This window comes from Myotis lucifugus, unplaced genomic scaffold (assembly GCF_000147115.1).
Source record: "Myotis lucifugus unplaced genomic scaffold, Myoluc2.0 scaffold_4, whole genome shotgun sequence".
Classification (NCBI taxonomy): Eukaryota; Metazoa; Chordata; class Mammalia; order Chiroptera; family Vespertilionidae; genus Myotis; species Myotis lucifugus.
In genome coordinates, this window is record NW_005871052.1 from 9056716 (window position 1) to 9078651 (window position 21936).

Genomic DNA, 21936 nt, shown 5'->3' on the forward strand with positions numbered 1-21936 from the left:
TCTTTCTCTTCTACCACCTTTCCATCCCAGCCTGCCCACCATCTTTCTCTCATTCTGACTTGCAGTCAATGTTCTATATTACCATGAGCAAGTCATTTCACTTCTCCATGCCTTTATTTCCTCATTTGTAAAGCAGAGTTAAAATCATCTGCTTTGCTCACCTTTTTCAGGGGCCTTTTAGGTGATAATGGAGATTGTCGACTTGAAAGTGATACCCTCAGGTCACTTGCACTTATTGACTAGGTGTTGCTCCTAAAAACCATGAAGCACAGACTACATCTAGCAACTTGCCCACAACACCCTCCAAAAGGCTTTCACAAAGGTCTCTTATCTGCTGAGTTTACATCTGCTCTAACAGAAACTGGGAATCAAAGCAACCCTTTTGCTAAGCACAATCCCAGCCCTCAGATGGACCAGCAATGGAGCTGACTGTGGTTGTTTTCTTGATGATCTAAAGAAGGTCTTAAGAAGTTCCCTCCACCAATGTCCCTTCCAGCTTTGCAAAGGACTCCCTTGGTGGCCACCAGTCACAGAAGAACAGGAGGCACTCTTACCCCTCAGCTCATCCAGCAGGCCCAATGTATTAGTCATGTGAGGTACCACAGAAAAAGAACTCCACTCAGGCCAAATGAGTCAGAATCAGGGTGGACAATGGTGGACGTAGGTAGCTGGAAAAGTTTCATGGGTCTGAGTTAGCCCAATCTTCCAACTTGTTTATGGAAACTAGTGTAGTCAAATCTATGTCCGTGCCACTCACATATTATTGATAGAGAAACTGAGACTCAGAAGGAGAAATGATTTGTTCAAGTCTCCATTGATTAATGAGGGGAAAAAAATTAAGGCATAAACCCAGGCTTCCTTGACTCCAGAATCCCTGTGAATTTCAAATGGATGTAATAAGACCCCCCAGAAAGTGTTGCTCCAGAAGATCCGAGAGCAAACCTGACTTTCTTCTTCCTTCCATGAGCAGCCCATGGTAGAGTATTCAATTTCTATAAGCTATCAACTCCCCTCTCAGGTGGTTCTCCTGATAATTTGATTTATTTTGGCTTTGTTTGACTCATGAGGTCCTGGAGGCCACCAAGTTTCTTTGCTAGTCTGGGAAGGGGCCCCGGCCCTCCAATTGTGTCTGTGGCAGCACTGTCCACAGCACTTTCAAGCAGCTGCTATTTCAGGCCTTCTGGCTTTGACATGGCAATTGGGTGGAACTCAAGAAAGCCCACCATCAGGTGTCAGACACCCTTGCTTATCAGGGGCCAAAGACAAGAATCTAGATTAGAGAAACCAAAGCCATTAGCACAATCACCTCCTGGTTGATAGCACAGGTATGGCTTCTTGATGATCTAAGGAAGGACATGATCCCAAGGTGACTGGATTATTACTATGGTACACCTCTGGTGCCTACCAGATGAGATGCCCTACAATAAGGGGCAGAAGCCACGTGCTCCCCACTCAGCCCCATGGCTGAATAGGTGAGGCAAGCAGCTGCCTGGCCAGCCTCTCATCTCTGTCCATAGCCTTGTGAAGGATGCCATTCCTATAGCTTGCCTGAAAGACCCACCATTAGACACATCCTTTTGATGGGGCCATCAGTAGGAGGTTCACCTCCTTGCTGCCTCAATTTCTCTTTAAGGAAAAAGCCAGAAACTATGGGACACAGGCATGCTGCTATGAAAAAACAAACAAAAAACAAACACAAGAATGCACTTTAGTGACTGGGGGGTCCCTCTTGAACCCAGTTTATTAGCATTCAGCAAAAGAAGTATATGGTGTTACAAACAGGAAGTTCATAAAGATATCCAGATGTCAGTGAGAATTAGGATTGGAGAGGTCACAATCCAAGCGACTCTGTGATGTCTCAGGAATAGAGAAGGGGAAGCTAGGGCACATCTAGGGGCCATGCTCCCCTTTCTGCATTGTGAGAGGAAGACCTCTTATACCTGGGGGTGGGATTTACTGCAGTTCCTCATTTCTTCCCTCTGTCCCCCAGCCATTTTATTTAACATGAGCTAAATATACATTCCTGGTTTCTTCCCTCCCACCCCACCCCAGTATACAGCAGGGAAAATAAGCACCAATAGTAAACAGGAATAATTAAAGCCCTGCCTCTCAGTAAGCCCAACCTTTATACATATACATGCCATGTGAACTTTCTTCTTTGGAGTGACTATAGGATAAAAAAGTGGGGATCAGGCCAGTAAGCCATCACCCTGACAGTCACTATTTCCCAAAGTACCATCCATGTCTGAGCTGGAGGAGGGCAGGGGAACAGGAATGGTGGTAAGGGGAGAGATTCCCCCAAAGCAGCATGAGGGGTCAAGCAGGTCCCCAATGTCTCTTCTGGGTGAATGTCCCAATCAACCGAGCTCCTGGTAAGTCCTATGCAAGGGTTTCCTCAATAAGATGGCTAATTCTTGATGCTTCAAACATCACTGCCATCTGTCTCCCCCAACTTCTTGTGGAGACAGGATGTGGTTGAAACCCTCTGCCCTCCCCAATGAGTGGAGAATATTCCTGTCCCCAAAACGTTCCTTTGGAGAAACTCAACATGACAAACAGTACAACATGGGCACTCTGGTTTCAAAAAAAAGCACAGGGCATAAAGAGTAAAAAAGAGAGAGTGAGGCAAAGACATGAGTACTTCTAGAAGGTCTACAAAGAGGAAAGGGGCAGGGTCCAAAAGGAAAAAAAATAAAATAAAGCCATAAAACAACACGCCTGGTTCCACATGACTGGCATTTGTCTTAGTACCTGGGCATCTTCTGTTGCCCCTATCATGGAAGGAGGTGATGAACAGTGCGATACATCAGGGCTGGGGAGAGGGGGAGAGTGAGGGGTCTGGGCAGTTGAGATGCCAGCCCTCTGCACAAGCAGCAGCAATTTTTGTGTCATCATTGTTTTGTTTAAAACTGTAAACAGCACCGCTTAAAAATAAATCAGAAAAGAACGACTGATAAACATTGTTTTCCATGATTAAAAAATGCAAATAATACAAAAATAGATAATTGACTTTTGAATATATATATATATATATATATATATATATATATATATTAAAAACAACTTGAATGCAACATAGACATGGGTAAACTTGAAGTCTCCCTGCTAATCCCCCCATGCCTCCCTCTAGCAATTGGGTCTGGCCGAGGGCAGGTTGGGTGGTGGCATTGGCAAGGGTGGGTAAGTCGCTGGAAGCAGGATATGGGAAAACATACCCTGCATGTGAGAAGCTACCTTCCTCCTTGGTATAGCACAGAGGAGGGAGACTAGTGTTGACCAAAGCCTTTGGCCCAGGAGACTCATGAACTGGTTGGGCAGAGCAGACCCTATCTGGGCACTAAGGCAGGGCTTCCTCAAAGTGCTAAAGCATGAGAAACTGATGGTCCTGGAGAGGCCTCCTAGGTGGCCTGGTCTATCCAGTCACTGGTCCCCAATGGACCAGTCTCTTTTGGGAATTATCATGATTAGAGCTGTCTGGCACTAAATAAGCCTGCTGGGTAGAGAGATGAGGGCAGCCACCTCCACTCAAGTCATATCTTCCCTTGAAGTCTCATCCAAAAGCAGTATCCAAGACCTTGCAATGCAGACATGGTGTTTGTCTGGTCACAACCTAAGTATGGACTTGACATTGACACCTATATTCAGGGCATATTTGGTGTCAGCCAACAAGCATTTGGGAAGAGGCCTGGAGCTTGGCTGGCTCTCCCAGTGTCACCCTGCACTGCCATCACATGTCCCTAGGCAGGTCTTTCTTCCTCTTCAACCTGCAGCTGGGATTTGGCCAGGAACTACTTAGACCCAGAATGAGATTCTTGAGGAGTCTGCTTCTGCAGCCATGACCTCTAACTGCCCCACTTCTGGTAGTGAGGATCCTATCCCTGGGCTGGCCAGGACAGTGAAAAAACTTGCAGGCAGCAATGTCCAAACCATAAGCTGCTACTCACTCCTAGACCCCACTCTGTGGTATGCAAACTTCCAAAGCCCAGAAAAGTATGCCTGGGCTATGATTGTTCCCATCAGAGGCAGCACCTCTTGCTGCCCTCTTGTCACTGAGGGCAGCTCTCAGCCCCTGGCTAAATGCTGAGCACCTAATTTTTCTCTTCCCAGATAGGCTGGTGGCCCATTGAGTTCTGGAGGCTGGTGATGGCTCTATTACCTGCTGTGGCTGCCACAGTCCACATTCAGTCAAGAGCTTGAGCTGCCCTAAAGCACAAGCAGAGACAGAGGAGGCAAGTGGTGGGTTTTCCCCTATTGTAAAGGCATTTGGTGAGTGTTTACTTCCTGCCAAACAGTCGGTCAATTTCAGCCCCATCTTCCTAGGGAAACTTTGGTGAAAGGACAGGTTGGAATTTGGGCACTTCTCTGCTGGAATGCTGTGCTTGGTGTGAGGAGGGCCTTCCTCACCCTATTTCACTCTCCAGCTCCATAACTGATACATTTCTTCATGATGCAAAGTCAGCCTAGAGAGATGGTCTGGGTCCCTTGAGTGGTAGTGTTTAGTGCCATGCAAACTTATGTGATGCTTCTAGGGGTACAGCTACTACCAGCCAAGCCTGATTTGGGGGGAGGGGCACTGGGCCAACCCCAATCTGAGAAATGGTGACAAAGACCAGTACAAACATATCTCCTGGCAAAGGAGCAATTTGTGCACAAAGTCACCTTTGTTGACTGGAGGGGGGAAGGCAATGGCATCTATTCCCAAGCCAAATTGCCATCTCAGGAGCCCTGTTGACCTCTTCTCTTAACAGGCAAGGAAATGGGTAGGGGTAAGTGCAAGACGGGTGGCCATGGGAGGAGCAAGGATCATAATTTGGGTCAACACATCCAGACAAAATATGTTCCATATGCTGTTTCCAATAAAAAAATTTAAAAGGAACCCTCTCATATTGGTGATTGAGAGGCTAAGCCTGGTAAGATTAGCCTGTTGCAATGTCTTCCTGGCAGCGACTTTTCCCCACCAGTATTTCTAAGCTAGTTTAACATTAGAATTGTGTGGGTGCAGGAGAAAAGAGGGTGTCATTCATTCCATAAAAGGCTGCAACTGCCATGTAAATGAGCATCCTGAAGCTTGGCAGAGTGAGGGCAGATCACAGTCTTTCCTATCAAGAAGCCTGGTCCTTTGATGATGCTAAGGACTTAGATAATTGGAAAATGAAAATTCTTGAGTCCAGAACAACAGCCTAGATGTCTTTGTTATCCTCTCTTGGGAGTGCTGTCTGGAGCCTCTTTACAGCATATAAATGAATGAGTGGGCAAGGCATAAGGAACTTTTTGTGTTTTGGGGGGGGGGAGCAATTTTCCCTTCTAAGAAGCTGGGTTGCCTCGAGCTCTGCAAAATCTGAAATCCCCTTTCCCACTGGCTGGAACAAATGGACCTCCATTTCCTATCCTTCCCCTGGAACCTGCAAAAACCCTAACTCCTATAACCAAGCCTAATTTAGGCTGCTTCTCTTCTCATATCTCAATTAAAAGAATGTATTCTTTGTGATGAAATTATGAAAATTTCCTTTGGAGGAAAAAAAAAAGAACCAAAATTTAAAAGCACCTGCAACTTTGGAAGTCACAAGCTTAAGAGAGGAAAAAGAAAAAAATCCTATCATTCCAGAGCTCAAAACTTATAGCAGTGTCTATAATAGAAGCCCTATTTTGTCTTCTGTTTGCAACTGGATTAATTTGATCACTCCATTAAGGGGATTAGCACTTTTTTCTTCATCCCAAGCTATGGCAGGCCAGGTTTAAAGGCCCCCATCTGGTTATGATGCCAAAGTCCACAGCAGTAAGCAGTGAAATATATGCTATATGATCCTTTCTACGGACAGCTAGCTGGGACAAATAGATTATAGTCATTTGATATAATAGTGGCAGCTATGCCAAGACAGGATGGAGTGGGGGTGGGGAGGGTCTGTACCATAATTTCACATTGCTAACAGCAAACAAGCCCCCTGTCCCCACATAGAAGGCAGTGCAAACCTGGCTGTTCATCATTCACTGGGTAGTGGGGTGGCTGGGGGCACTAAGGGTTCAGCCTCTGTCAAGGATGCATGCTATATATAAATTCACTAACTTGGCAACTGGAATAGGCACAAAATTACAGCATCCCAAACCTTACATGGGTCACAAGAAGAAACCCTGAAAGCAAAAATCGGAGCACAGCAGCAGCACCCTCCTGGGGCAGATATACTGAGCTGAATGTGGCCACAGATGGCAGAAGAGGGAAGTGGGAAAATGAAGGTGAAAACTCATAGGAGCTTTTCTTGGCCAAAAGGATTTTCAACCCCCACCCTCAAACCCCTCTGCCCAATCCCTGATCCCCATTCCCATGCTCAGGCCCCATGCGCCCACTCCAGAATTGATGATGACTGCTCAGCTAGGTTTCCATTCTGGTGGAGAGGCACAATGCTCAGCCTTCTCCTTTGACAGATCAAGGCTGGGAGCCCCATAGTGAATGGGCTGAGGATGCAGAGGTTCAGGCTGGATCCTGGGCAGCTGAGGGATGCCATGGGTAATGCCCACAGGCTTGACCTGGGGTAGAGGGCTGGAACTGAAGCCTCCAGAACTGGAGGAGTAACTGGGCTCATCAGCAGACAGAAGCTTATCTCGAGGCCTGGCCCTTACACTTTGGGAGGCCTGTGGCTGGAGCTTATAACAAGGGCCCATGGGAAGGGGTAGGTGCGAAGGCCGAGCTAGTTGAGGCCCAGATTCCCCGGCTGCCCTTGACTCTGGCCCTGATACTGACAGCAATACTGACATAGCCACAGGAGGTATGCAACAGGCTGCCTGCCTATATGGAGACTGGCTAGAAGGCCCATCCAACTGGCTGGTACTTATCCAGGCAGGGGCTGTCTCCACTGGGAGAGGACAGGGAGCCCAGGCAGGCCAGTCATAGGCCCCGGGAGGTTCAGTATAGAGGGACAAGGGACTGTCTCTGCCCCATTCTTCCTCGTCTTCTTCATCTGAATCTTCCTGTTGAGCCTGAAGCTCATCGGGGTCCATGTAGCCCTGGGCAAGGTGGGAATTGGATAGTTCCTGCTCCAGGGTCTCTGCAGTATCAAGGGAGCGACTCCTCCTGTTGAGGGCCATGGCAGCAGGTGGGGGTCGTGGGTGCATGCCAGGAAGTCCCAAGTATCTAGGGAGACTACTCACACCCCAGGGCAGACCTTGGTAGAATCGGCTGCGGTAGTTGTTAAAGGCATGTTTCTGGTAGTAGCCCAGTTCAAAAGCTTCCAAAGAGGCTGCAAGGTCCTCATCATTGTGTAATTCAGGATTCTCTTCACATTTGCCTTCCCCATCCCGTTCTACATCAGCAATGTCAAAGGTCACCATGGGGGGCAGTTCAGGGAGGTTTTGAGTAAAGGATGAGTCAGAGTCAGAGCTACAGGACATGCTGGAAAAGAGGTTCCCATTGCTGGTGAACTCCACAAGGGCTTGTGAGAAACTCACGGTGGCATTCCCTTCCTTCTCAACCTCCTCTTCCTCTGGCTCTTCAGGGGGTGAATAAGTAGGGTAGGCCCTCCTGGGAGATCCTCCAAAATTTGCTTCTTGCATGTCTGGCTCAAACATAGCATCACTCTGGAAGAGCTGCATCAGGCAGGTACTTTGATCTTTCTTGGAGCAGGTTCCCTCAAAACGCTTCTCCAGAGGACGGAAGTCCCTCCAGTCTGGCTCGCTGCTTGCAGTGGTAGGGAAAGCTGACGTGGTTCCTCGGTGTGAAGTCTGAGAAGCCCCTGATGCCCCTACCACCAGGCCCATCACTGATGGGCCTAAAGGTCTCATCTGATACTCCATAATGGGCTTCTCTTGCCGTACCTGGAGCTGTCTGACTTGGGCCTCTCGATCACGAGCCTTTCGGGCCTGGGCCTCCCTAGCACAGGCCTCTCGGGCACAAGCCTCCCTGGCATAGGACTCTCGGGCTCGGGCCACTCTCACATGAGCTTCCTGGGTATGGGCTTCTCGGGCATGAGCCTCCCTTGCATGAGTTTCTTGGGTATAGGCCTCCCTGGTGTGTGCCTCCCGGGCCTCTTGGGCTTCGAGCTGCTCCCGCCGAAGTTCCCAATACAACAACTGCTTCTGTATGGTCACTAGCCGTTCTTCTTCTGTCTCCATTGTCCCAGGTGGCCGAGAGGAAGAAAAGGGCTCAATGTTCAAGAAGGGGTCAAATATCTCAGAGCTGCGACCATGGAGGTCATAAAGGCAGTCATCCCCAGGTGGGGAGTTCTCAAGACTATCATCTGGCTCATAGAATTCATAGAGGGCATCTCCACTATAGCTGTCTCGGGGCAGGCAATCCCTGCGGATAAGCCCCAGAGCCTCCCCTGAGTCATCCTCAAATCCAGGTGTGGTTGAATCATAATATCCCTCATCACTATTGGGGGCAGATTCTTGCTGGTCACTCTGAGGAGTCAAAAGGTCTCCAGGAGCTAGGCAAGGATAAGACCGAACTGGGTCAAACAGCATGTAGCCCTGGTGGCCTGGTGAAATGGTGGGATGGTAGCCCAGATTCATATTGGGTCTTGGGTACATCTGAGCACTTGCCCACAGATATTCTAAGTCATCATCTTCCGCTTTGACTTCTTCTTCCTCCTCCTCTAATTCAACATCCTCTTCCTCCTCTTCTTCCTCATCATCATCATCTGGCAAGGCCATCTCCTCCCCACCTCCTTGATAGGTAACCAGGCAAGAACTTCGCTTGGTCCCATCTCGGTTGGCCCTCTGGCCTCCAGAGGCCATGCTGTCTGTCATACTATCCATGTCCTGCTCTGCTATGATGTCACCACAACCTGTCAGTGAGTCAAAACTTTTAAGGGATGTGACATCTCCAAAGAAGAGGCTCAGTTGGTCCCCAACAGGGCCATTGAGTAGATTTATATCCCCTACCAGCACCTTCTCCCCTGTTTCTGAGCTCTGAGGCTCTTCTGGGACACTTACTTCAGGGGCAGGCTTGGACTCCAAGAGTTCTGAGGTACAGACCCCCATGGGTTGCTCTGGATTTTTACAGGTTGTCTTCTCAGTGGCTGCTGGAGAAAGCTCTGATGCTGAATAAACTTTTGGTCCAGGGGCATCTTGGGGTTTGGAATTTTCCTTTCTTGGGTCTTGAAGGGTTTCCTCAGCATGGGACAGAAGGGCTGAGCTCACGTTCTCATGAGGCCTGGCTCTGGCCTCCTCAGGTCCCTTGGCTCCTGGCTCACTTTGCTCAGCACCAGAGACCTTATTCTTCCGGTGACGGCGAATACTGCTGAAAAAACCTTTCAGGCCTTTCTTTGGCTTGGTCACAGAGGAAACCTTCTCAACCCCAGCTTTCTCTATGGTTCCAGCCACAGACATCTTGCATTTGGAACCTGTCTCCAAAGCCCCATGGGCACTCTGAGAACTGGGAAGTTGGCAGGGTGACTCAGGCAAAGGTAAGGAGAGGCCAGTTCCTTCGCTGACAATGTCTTCTTGGCTACGGGCTGCTTCACTCAAGCCATCATGGGTCCTGCTCTTGCTAATACCCTTCTTGGAGCTGCTTTTCCCAGAACCTTTGCTTCGTCCCCCTCCAAAGAAACTAGGCAGGGTACAGATGCCCTTCTTGCCACCAAAGAGTTTCATGGCAGTTTTCTTCAGCCTACCTGGGCCAGATGAGGGTGGCTCTGACCCTGGCCCTTCTGTTGTCTCAGCTGCCTTGTTCTTGGCTCCTTTCTCCGACCCTTGGTTCTGGGTATCCACAGAGGCTGCTGCTCCCTTGGCCTGAGTAGCTTCATCTTTTCGGGTCTCCATGGTGATGGGGACAACTCAGGTATGTTCAGCTGAAAATGCAGCCTTCTGGCTTCTGGGCACTATTATAACATCATCAGTCAGGAAGCATCATAGTTGGGCCTGGAAGAGATGAGAAAGATAAAAACAGAGACACAGTATTGGTGAGCAAGCAGCCAGGCAGAGTTTGTTTTCACAGGTGTCTGTGGTTTCAGACTTGAGTGGAACCAGAAAGAAAGAGAAAATGCAGGGAAAAACTTAATGCACTCCATGTGCTTGGCTTGCTGCCCCAACCTCCTCTGGGCCTCAAGACAGCAAAGCCCTAAAGTGAGCAACAGGCAGTCATCACCCCTACCCTCTTTCACTGAGCAGGGGGAACTGCAGATGTGAGAAAGGCCCAGTGGTGCTAGTGAATGTGGGAGGAGTTATCAAAGGGGGTATGTTAGGGAGAGGCAGAAAAGGCAAGAGGTAGGTCAGCTCTGATGACATAGAATTTTTGAAAAGCATCTGGCAAAAATAGCTCATTTAGTCCTCACTGAGCTCTGCGCGGTCCAGGCATCGAGTTCACATTAGCCCAGACTCTCACTGACATTTTTCCTGGGGCAGGAAAGACAAGTATACCTGAAGTTTCACCTTGTCTTTGCAGGCTCCCTAAACTGCTGGCAGGACCATGCTCCAGGACCTTCAGAAACCCAGAGTAGGAGCCTCACAGACTCACATTCCAGAACTGCAATCCAGGATCTGCTAAAAATGCATGGTGGCCTTGGAACAAGGAATTCTCTGGGCTTCAGTATCCTCTTCCCAAGAAGCCTAGCAATACCGCCCCCATAGTGGTTATCTGTGGGGTAGGTCTAGGTCAGATTCTATTGACTGTCCTGCTGGGAAGAGATTTTAATATGGCCCTTAGTTACTGGAACCCCAAATTCTACTTTAGAACCATGAGGCAGACTATTTCTTCTCCACTCTTCTCATTATTTTGGCCCCCATGTAGCTCCTCCATGCATAGAGGGAACTCCTTGAAGGCACAACTCCATATGAGTCATGTTCCTGGCCTGGGAATCAGGCTCTCAACATGTATTTAAATAAGTAAACCTAGTGCAAGGCACAACTTTCTGGTCTAGGCTCACAATCCTCCAAACGTCCAAATTCTAGAGATGGAATAAAAAGAAGGGGAAAAACCTACCACCTACCCCTAGCTACAACACACGTTGCCCCTCCAGGACTGATGTATTCACTCCAGTCACTACAGCTGGCCAGTGGCTGGATCAGTGAGCAGTCTGCTAAAACCCAGTAACCCTTCCCTGAAAAGTCCCTCACCACTATGTCCCTTCTCTGTAAGTAGCCGTTAGCAGACAGGGAGCCAGGATAAGGGAAGGGAGGTAGAACAGCTGCTGGGAGCCAGAGAGAGAGGTAAGCACCACTTGAAGTAGAAGCAGCTGTCTAGCACATCATCCCTGTGATTGGTTGCTACCATAATAAGAGTCATGCATTCACCTCCAGTGGGAGACAATGGACCAGCACTGGGGGTGGAGAGAGCCTCTGACCTTATTAGAGGACCACTCCTGGAGCCTTGATCCTGTTTGGCAAACACTAATTTTGTACCTTGAGCTTTGCTTGGCTTGATTTGAATCATCAGTGTGATCAGGCTTCCATCAGGGGCACTCTGCAGAACTGAATACTAAACTTGGAGCAAGATAATGTCTGGCTATGTAGAAAATAAAAGAGAAAAAAATTCATCTGATACCCTCTCTGCAGAAATTTGTATTGCCATCTGCTCAGGTTAGGGTATTTTTCCTGTGTGACATATTTTTACGTGACATTGTTCCAGTTTAATCCTGCAACTGAAAGCCCCAGTAGACAGTGCAGCCCCCATCCTGCAATACACAATCATACATACACACACAATGACCCAAGAGACCTGACCCCAGGGTCTGATGGGTGTAGGGGCCCTATCATATATTTGACCCCCCTACTTTCCAAAGCAAAACCATCTGTTTTTACCTCAGCCCTGAAATTACTGTCATTATGGTGTGGGCATGAGAGAGGGGGTGGCAATAGTGCAGTTGTTTGTGAAACTGTATTCCCCTTTGTGGAATTCATGAAACAAACCTCTACTAACATTTGGTAAGTGATAGACATTGGGCACAGTAATGCAAGGTGAGACAAGAAGGGGGAACCCCTAGCCCTTGCTTTTGGGAAATTCCTATGCTAACTGGTAGAGAAATCTATATGTAACAATCTGAAAGCACAGCATGATACAGGCCTTAAGGAAAAGCCCCTATTATTTCTTAAGCTTTGGTGGAAGGTTATAATTCTTCATACCTTGTTATCATATCCCAGGATAAATTTGAAAGGCAAAAAGACAGACCCTGGGCTCAGAAAAGCTACACTGAAGAGAAGACATTCAATCTGAGTAGAAATGGCAGTGATTTAGGGGAAGATATGGGTGAGACTAAATTTGAATTGGCATCAAGGAAGACCACAGGCCAAGTGAAAAATAGTATGGGCCTAGATTTCCTTGTGAATCAAAGGCTGAATTGTCCTGCTGGGTTTAGGGCCATGGGGCAGTCCCTTTGACCTTCTGCTGCCCTTATTGCTGTGCTCCACTGGGGTAGAGGCCAGCCCACTGTTCTCTATATTGTCCTCTTCCCTGCCACAGGCATCTATAGTATGTTTTGAAAGTAACCATGGGCCACAGACTGGTGTCCAGGCAATGCTAGGGGATCCTGAATAGGCCAAGGCAACCTCTGGAAGTGGAGATCAAACCAGCTCTCCTATCTATCCCCCCTCATCTACCCAGTCCACTGCAGTGGTGTGGGGGTTAAATGGGATAATGGACACCAAAAGCACTTTGTAAACTGTAAAGTACAGTGCAAATGAGAAAGACTGGCATTTCTGTTATTATTACCACCTTCCTGGTCAGGTCTCAGTTACATAGGAGTAGCAGACCATATGTAAAAGGCCACTCCTTTGGGAGAGTCATTTACTGAAGGGAGCCTGAGGGACCACCTGTCTTGGCCCTCACTGAGGAGGAGCCAGGTGTGAGGGGATTTTAAAGATGCATCTGGATTTATACAAAGTCCTCTCCTAAGGGCAGTTTTAAAAACCCTGTGATTGTGTAGTGGGAATGAGTGAACTAGGCAGGACTGTGTCCTGGGACTGAGATTCTCACCCTCTAGCTTCAGGCCTTCTTCCTAAGAGGCCCAAGGTTGTCTGCTGGCAAGAGCCAGCCTTGAAATTGTGCTATCTCTCATTTCCCTGCCTAGTTCTTCTCAGGGCCATGTACTTCCCATAGCCAATCACAATGTCTCTGTCTGCTTTCCTCCAAGACAGTAAGACAGTAGGTGGCAGTAATGACTCAGAGCTGGTAGCCCCCTAACCCAGCCCCACCTATCCCCTTTGGCTCCTTGCTACTTTCCTTGCTACCCCTCCAGGTCCCAGTACTGTCCCTCAATGGGCTATGCTGTCTTTACTTAGGGCCATAGAGTTCAATGTCCAGGGGAGTGAAGTGGGGCAGAAGGCAAAGGGGACAGCAAGAGACAGATTTTGCAGATTCCCCAGGCTGGGACTGACTCCCATCTTGGTTCCTGCCAAGAAAGTGGTCCTGCCAAACACAGGGCCTGTAACGCTTAGGTTTTTCAACCTGTGCGGCTGTCTAAATTTCAGGTAGACTGTTGGGTTAAGGGAACACTCTAAGGCTAATTTGTGGCCCCAGACAAGAGCTATTTGCTGCAGCTGCTGCTGTCATGGCAGGGTGTGGGCTGTACCCATCCCTGCTCCCAGGGCCAGCTTCAGTCCATTCTGGGACCAGTGGAAGGCTGGCTACTTGCACAGAGCTTCTTCCTTCCCCCTCCTCTCAAAACACAGGCAGGACACCAACCACAAATATGCCTCAGGGACCCTTCTTGGTGAGGAGGAAATAGCTGCAGCCTGAGCCTTGCACTTTCCAGCCCAGCTTCCTGGGGCCAGCTCAGCCAACTTAGAGAAGGCTGGGTTCAAGGAAGAAATATGTGGATTTATGCAGTAGCTCCAGAAGCATGGCCTCAATAAGCTACCATTCCTCAAAACTCCTCCAAGCAGTTTTCCTGGGGGCAAGCCCACACTGGGCCCACCCTATCATTGTGCATGGAGATGGGCTGAGGAAGGAATGGAGAGGAATGAGGAAGGAATGGAGCCCCACCACTGCCCTCAACCCCAGAAACTCAGCCAGTTCTGCACTGTAATCAGCCATGCCCGACCTGGGAGAAATCAGCAGGTTCTTTTAGTTTCCTCAACTGAAAAATGAAGCTATTGAGATGTCTACCTCTTAAAGCTATTGTAAAGAACAAAACCAATGTATATTGAGTATCAAATACAATGCATTATATAGCAGAGGTTAAAAAACATAGCAATGAATTTTTTAAATATTTATTCAAATTATAATTGGACAAATTGTAGCATCAAAACTACCTCCGGCAGGGTTGAGTAGGGTGCTTCCCAAGGCTCTGTGGATAAGTCACCAAACCACCTTGGACCTCAGTTTCCCCAAATGGTAAATGAGGGCAACCTTACAGGAGGCTTTAGTTTCTCTTTTAGCCGAACTTTAATATTCAGGGACCAAAAAGTAGCCTCCAGTCAGCTACTGGCTAACAACTCTGGATTATCTGGGAATTTGACTAGCCCAGGCCAGAAAGGTCAACAATTCAAACTCAGCTAAAGTACCAATATCAAAGGAAATGCAAATTAACAGATATCCTGCACCCAACTCAGGGTACTTACCAGTTTATAAAGTGCTCCCCACTCCTTCACCCACTATTTGCCCTTCTCAGAAATTCCCCTGATGGGGGATGGTAACTCCTTGTCACAGAGAAGGAAACTGCCTAGGCTTGGAAAAAGATTTGCCTAAGGTCATACAGTGGGATAGTGACAGGGCCACACCAGCTCCCAGGCCCCTTGAGTTCCATCCATGACATTCTGTGCTGGCCCCCCATCAAATGAGAAACACTGAGAGCAAGGATTGTGCAGGAGCACGTCACACAAGAGCCATCAGCTCCTCCTCCCCTCTCATCCCTGTCCCAGCCCAGCTGAACCTTTTCTCAGAAACATTTCCAGTTGTCACTGGTTGCCACTGTTTTGGCCCCATCTAGCACATTCCAAAAAGCCTGCTGACCAGAATCCAAGGGCTGCCAACCCAACCAGAGGCCGCTCTCCTCATCAGCAACTCCCCCACCCCCACCCTCACTACCAAACCATGACACATGTTCCTTTACTCCGTTTCCCTTGGGAAATAAGCTTGAGGGACCAAAACAAAGGTTCAAACAGAAACCTGCCAACTGGGATAAAGATGCAAAATATGAGCTATTGTTTAAAGAAAATGATCTATGAGAATATATGAAACTTAATCACCCATTTCTAAAGTCCACAGACAAGGTCCACTCTCAAAACATTGCTCAGGGCCTGAAGGAAGGGCTGCCTAGCTTGGCACCTTTTGGCAACGCTGTAAAGGCTGCTGGCACCACCTAAGCTATCCCTGCAATAACCCTTCCACTAATTTTCAGCCTTTCTGTTGAGGGGCACCTCCTCTCAAGAAGGCATCCCACCAACTGTAGAGGCAGCACAGATATCTACTGGACCTCTCTCCTCTGCTCCTACTCATCCACCATCAATCAGTCTCTCAACTGAGTTATTAACATACTCACCCTTGGGTAATTCATTCTGAAAAGCCTCAGTCTGTCCATTCATCTCTTTGGGACGGACCCTCCTTTATCCTGTACTCACTACATCTAGCACAGAACAGGAGCTCAAACAACACTGGTTCAGAAGAATTCCAATTCAGCCAAAGTTTGTTAGCCCAGAACTAAAATGCCAGCTTTACCCCTTACAGGCTGTGATGTTTGAGAAAATGGTCTAACCTCTCTGAGACTCAAATGCCTTATCTATAAAATGAAGAAAATGCTACCTACTGTGCAGCGCTGTGGTAAAGATTCAAGATGATAAATGTAAAGGGCAACTGGCTCACTACATACTGAGCAGATGTTCAATAAAAGACCCTGGTGATGGAGCTTCTTGCAGCCACTTTTGGACTCTAGCTCCTCAGCTGCTACACCAAGTCCTCTAAAGATGACACAAGCCTTTTAGCTGGTCTCCCTCTGGTCACACTGCATGCCACAAAGTTGAATTCCTACCCCTTGCCTCCCTCCTTCCATCTCATCCATCCTGCACACCCTTGCCAGATTCAGTTTCTTATAACCCTGATTTTAGCACATCACCCTGCTACTTACCAAATTATTTCACATTGCCTACAAAATTTGGGCCAAACCCCTTTGCCTGACCTTCAGGATTTGCTCTCCCTGCATGCCTCCTCCAGGTTTCCTAGCCTTACTACTCTGCCCCTTAGGCCCAGCCCCCAATACACAGGGGCTTCTGCATTCTGGGAGATATGGTCACCCTGATATCACCTCTCCCAAGAAATGGGCCTTCCTAGTGTGTCTTCTTGGTGCCCCAACTTTCTCCTCAAGCTGCTGAGGTTCCCTGCCCAGCTTGCCTGGAACAACAGGAACTCTTAGGGCGACCTACTTGCCACTCCCCTCTCAGGCTCCCAAATCTCCTTAGAGAGGAATGTATCTGAGATGGATGCCTTGCCTGCAGAGTAAGGCTTCCACTACATTAGTACTAACACAGCAATAGTAAGACTGGAGACTGGAGATAGGCACCAACCACCCCCAGCCCCATCCCAATTCAGATGAAAAACAAGAGAGCAGTTAACTTTAGGCAAACAGATGTGTTGAGGCAGCCAAAGGAAGCCTGCAGAGGAGAAAATAGGCCAAGTGAACAATGGAGACCCCTGACTTTCCTATGTATCCACTCCCACGTACAAACCATAAACTATGTGAGAGGCCAGTTAAGGCAACTGAGGCTTGACAGGGGACCAGGATCAGTGTGCTTTGAGGAAGAAGCCTTGAATTAGGGGACAGTAGCTTTGTGCTTCTGTGTAAATTGGGCAAATATCTTCTTTGTTCTGGGCCTCAGTTTCCCCATCTAGAAATGGGAGATTGGGCCAGGGGTCCACTTGCCCCAGGTTTAGTGAGAAGCTGGGGGAAGGGTAGTCCTGTGCCCACGTTTATAGCACCTGCTGAGTCAGGCGGCTGGATGGGGGCATGTGATTTTGGTGGTCTTAAGCTTCTCTGGGAGGCCTGGATCCCTGGCTCGTTGAGCCCAGTCCACCACTGCAAGACCAAGATGCACTGTGGCCCAGCTTTACTTCTCACACCTGTACCCCACAACTCTACCCAACATAATACTCTTTCAAAATTCACTAGGCCTGTCCTGTGAATCCTGCTATCTAACAAAAGAGAAACATGGTAATTAGCGTACGACCGCTACCCTTCCCATTGGCTAATCAGGGCGATATGCAAATTAACTGCCAGCCAAGATGGCGGCCGGCAGCCAGGCAGCTGGAAGCGAACATGAGGCTTGCTTGCTTCAATGAAGGAGGACTCCAACGTTCCCCGCCTGCCTTGCCGGCCTCTGAGCTGGCAGTTTGAAACATTGTAACAAATATAGAAGCTAAACAAAACCCCGGAAACCAGCTTTCAGCTGGCAGGGATCTCAGAGCTGGAGATGATACAGTGTTTCGATTATAGAACCGAAACAAACCAGATACCTGCTTTCAGCAGCAGAGGCCTTGGCCCAGAAGAAAAAAAAAAGAAAAAAAAGGAGCGGTTGGGAGCTTCGGTCACCCACCAGCCTGAAAACAGCCCTCAGCCCCTCACCCAGACTGGCCAGGCACCCCAGTGGGGACCCTCACCCTGAAGGGGGTGTGACCAGCTGCAAACAACCATCATCCCCTCATCCAGGCTGGCCAGGCACCCCAGTGGGGACCCCCACCCTGATCCAGGACACCCTTCAGGGCAAACCAGCCAGCCCCCACCCGTGCACCAGGCCTCTATTCAATATAGTAAAAGGGAAATATGCCTCCCAGCACCGGGATCAGCGGAGCCACGAGGCCTCCCGGCACCGGGATCAGCGTGACAGGGGGCAGCGCCCAAACCCCCTGATCGCCCTGCAGCTCTGTGTGTGACAGGGGGCGGGGCCACAACCTCCCTATCCGCTCTGCTCTGTTCATGACAGGGGAAGGCGCCCCAACCCCCTGATCAGCCCTGCTCTGTGCCTGATAGGGGGGAGCTCCCCAACCCCCTGATCGCCCTGTGGCTCTGTGTGTGACAGGGTGCGGCGCCCCAACTATTCTCTCCGCAAAGAGATCATGCTCTGTGTGTGGACCGGGTAGAGCCATAACCTCCCCATCGGCCCTGCCCTGAGTGTGAGAGTGGCGGCGCCCAACCCCCTGATCGGCCCTGCTCTGTGGGGTGATAGAGGGCGGCGCCCCAACCCCCTGATCCGGCCCTGCTCTGTGTATGACAGGGGGCAGTGCCCCAACTCCCCTATCAGCCCTACTCTGTGTGTGACAGGGGGGAGCTCCCCAACCCCCTGATGGGCCCTGCTCTGTGCGTGACAGGGGGGAGCTCCCCAACCCCCTGATGGGCCCTGCTCTGTGCATGACGGGGGGGAGCTCCCCAACCCCCCTGATGGGCCCTGCTCTGTGCATGACAGGGGGGAGCTCCCCAACCCCCTGATCGACCCTGTTCTGTGTGTGACAGGGTACGGAGCCCCAACCCCCCTGATGGGCCCTGCTCTGTGCGTGACATGGGGCAGCGCCCCAACCCCCTGATTGGCCCTGCTCTGTGCATGACAGGGGGTGGCGCCGCAACCTCCCCATCGACCCTGCCTTGAGTGTGACAGGGGGCGGTGCCCCAACCCCTCAATCGGCCCTACCCTGAGCGTGACTGAGGGTGGCATCGCAACCTCCTGATCCGCCCTGCTCTGTGCATGACAGGGGGCGGCGCCCCAACTCCCCAATCGGCCCTGCTCTGAGCCTGACCAGGGGCTGCACCTAGGGATTGGGCCTGCCCTCTGCCACCCGGGAGCAGGCCTAAGCCAGCAGGTCGTTATCTCCTGAGGGGTCCCAGACTGCGAGAGGGCACAGGCCGGGCTGAGGGACCCCTCTTCCCCCCCGAGTGCACAAATTTTTGTGCACCGGGCCTCTAGTATTTTATATTTGTCCAGAGAGGAGAGGTACCACAACAGGTACAATCCAGCCCTCTTCCCCCCGACCCCTGAGAAAAGCTGCAGCCCTAATAGGGCAGGCTGAGAAGTGCTGGCTGGAGAAGGGGGTTTAGTATCTGCTTGGAAGCCACAGGGGGGAAACCTGCAGGAGATGAAAGCAATGAAAGCTCTACAACAAGAAATGCAGATCAAAGGGTCACAAAAGCCCCTGCATCACTATCATGCCTGCCTCTTACTCTACCAAGATTCCTTGAGCCATTTTCACCATTGCCCATATTATCCTCTAATCCCAAAAGGGGAGGTTCAGGGGAGCAATGCACCCTCATTCAGCTGGCACCTGCACTTCTGCAGTGGTTCTGGTTTCCCTCCCTGCCTTGCCAGGGACACACTTACACATACACAGGTTTGAAAAATAAGACCAAGAAAAGGAGATGAAAGGCTCTGTGATTATTTATTCAGAGAACCAAAGTTGGAGGTTGGAGAAATGGTTTAACACATATGAAACCTCCAATGGATTGTTAAACAGAAGAGCAATGGTGCCAGATGCCCTCAACTCCACCCCCAACACACACACACACACACACACACACACACACACACACACACACCACAGTTTAAGTATAGCATGAGAGGCTCAGATTAGCTCTGAGAACTTCCTGGCAGCAACATGGGTAAGGTGATACAGGAAGGCAATGAAATACCACCTCTGGGAGTTTTACCTTTATCACCTATCTTATCTGCCTGGACAGGATTCGAAGCAGGGGAACTTATGGAATAACACTGGGAATGCCTTCTTCTAGCCTCAAGTAGCCTATTTGTAAGTGAGGGGGCTGGAAGCCCCTTCTTCCTTATGGTTTTGTAAGCAAGCCAGTGACCTGCCAGGCTTCTGCTATTCTCCTCCTTCCCTTATTACCCTGGAGCAGCCAGCTGAGCAGGGCTGTTCCCTCCTCTACCCACCCCGCCACATACACACTTTCTAAGAGTGTACAAGTAATAGTTCTTAAGGAATTTTTCACACCTCCACTATGCTAGAAGAGAATCATTGGACTGGCAATATCTTCCAACTACTTCCCTCCCTTCTGAAAGTTTTAACCCCTTTGACAGGCTGCAGACAAAGATCAAGATGCACAAAAGAGTCATGTTAGGGGAGGAGGGGCTCCCAGATGGGGCCCCCAAGCTAACCCAACACCTCTTCACTCTTGAGGAATGGGTGAGGTGAGGTGAGGTGAGGTGAGGTGAGGTGTTGGTTAATGAGGTGTGTTTTGAATGGAGGCCATTGGACACAGTGGAATAAAGTGGAAATAGCCACTGCACAGGAAACAGCAGCCTATCCCCCTATTACTAAATGCCGTGTGACCTTAAGCAAGTCCCAGTTACTTTCCAGGGCTCAGGATTCCCATATGTAAGCACATAAGTCCAAACTGGTACTCCATGAAGGCCTGTACAGTTGGAAGGAAGGAAATCAGCAGAGGCCTGAGGGACACTTAGGCTCCACCACGTTGGTATGTAGGCTCCAGGCTCTCTCCTTCCCCCTCCCCAACCTCCACAAGGCAGAAGGGAGACAGATATGGTACAACTTCCCTCTAGAGATAGCCAACCCCCCCCCAGTTCTACTTCCAGATCCAAAGGTGGCCTCTTACCTGCCCAACATATGACATGTTTCTAATCTCTAAGACTCCACACTAAAACCCCAATTTATTATGGCATATTTACACACACACACACACACACATATACACACCCCAAAACCTCCTAATTCCCCATTCTTTGATGGTCCCTTTCCCCATGATCAGATCCCCATTCCATACCCTGGCATCTGGGAACCCCCACCACTAGGCACCAAATATCTTAGAGTCATACAATCTCAACCAGAAAATACCCAGTCATCTCATTTAGCCTGCTTGCCAGCAACACCCCTCCTATTCCTAATTTTGCTTATACCATTACTCTTTACCTTGCCAAACCCCTCTACTTTCTGGAAGCTTCCTGGGATAATCCTCCTGCATATAGAGATCTCCTATCTCACCATGGTTTGCTTCTAAGCTCCTGAGCCAGCATCCAAAAGTATGTGTGGTCTGGGGTCTGGGCAGTCCAGATCCTGTGCTTGCTGTTGAAGAGATATATCATGATTTTTCTTCTTATAGTTTCAACCCATACCCCTTCTCTATCCTCATTAGGCATATTCAACAAATACCTGAGCCTTGAGTATCATTTCTCTAATCACTTTCATATGGGTCAGGACAAGTGCAAGTTGGAGTGGTAAAGGTCTTCTTGAAAGCTCTACAAAGAAAGCAAGTCCTTCTGGAGCATTTCTTAACTTCTTTGCATTGCTAAGCTTTGATAGGGTTGTGGCAGAGTTCAGGTTGCATTTACCCCTGTGAGGGGTTATGAGAGAACTCAAGACATCCATGTTATCAGAGACAAAGTAGAGGCAGAGAAACTTAATTATAGTTTGCCTACTATTATAATTTAAGCCCCAAAATGCCCAGGGGACTCAGGCAGCTTGGAAGAGAAGTCATCATGGGTTGCAAGAGACAGTCAGGAAAGGCATTGAGAAAGCCCCAGAGCTAGAGCCAGAGAACTTGGACATGTAGGGTGAGTGAGTTTGGGTATGGGGAAGAGAGTTAAATAGGTTGCATATGTTAGGTGGTTGTTGGTTGGAGGCAGGGCTGAGGGCTGGCCCAGCCCTGGGCTGAAGATGCCCAACTGCAAGTTAGGGGGTTTGTGTTGACACTGGTCAAGGTGGGAGGAGATGAGAGTAGTATGGTACCTGCATTACTTGCAGGTGTCAGAAAAGTCCCCAGCTGGCCTTCCTCCCAAATGAGGGATTTACTGGGTCTCATTGTCTCCTCTCAAATGGTTCTCCACCCTCAGAGGTTGGTCAAAGGTCCATAAAGAGCCTGCTAAGCTCCTGGATTGCTCCCTCTCTCCTGCTTCTCAGGAAGGCCTAGAGTCCATTGCCAGAGGCACACCACCTGCAATGACTGGGCAGTGGAAGAATGATTGAGGGAAAAGTGCACTGGGGGTGTGGGCTCTGCTGGAATCACCAGGTGTGGGGTGGGGATTCCAAAAGCTCAGGACCCTCCACCCACCCATAATCCACCC

At 49.4% G+C, this 21936-nt stretch overlaps 1 protein-coding gene across 2 annotated transcripts in view; it reads right to left on the reverse strand.

The window, feature by feature from the left end:
* Positions 1-1704: 1704 nt before the first annotated feature.
* The window catches only part of AMER1 (APC membrane recruitment protein 1), a 21706-nt gene continuing 1474 nt past the window's right edge, over positions 1705-21936 (reverse strand). For both annotated transcript variants that reach the window (XM_006082840.3, XM_014465352.2), the window contains exon 2: positions 1705-9852. In XM_006082840.3, the coding sequence (XP_006082902.1) occupies positions 6364-9753 (3390 nt within the window). In that variant the 5' untranslated portion in view covers positions 9754-9852 and the 3' untranslated portion in view covers positions 1705-6363. The remainder of the gene's footprint in view (positions 9853-21936) is intronic.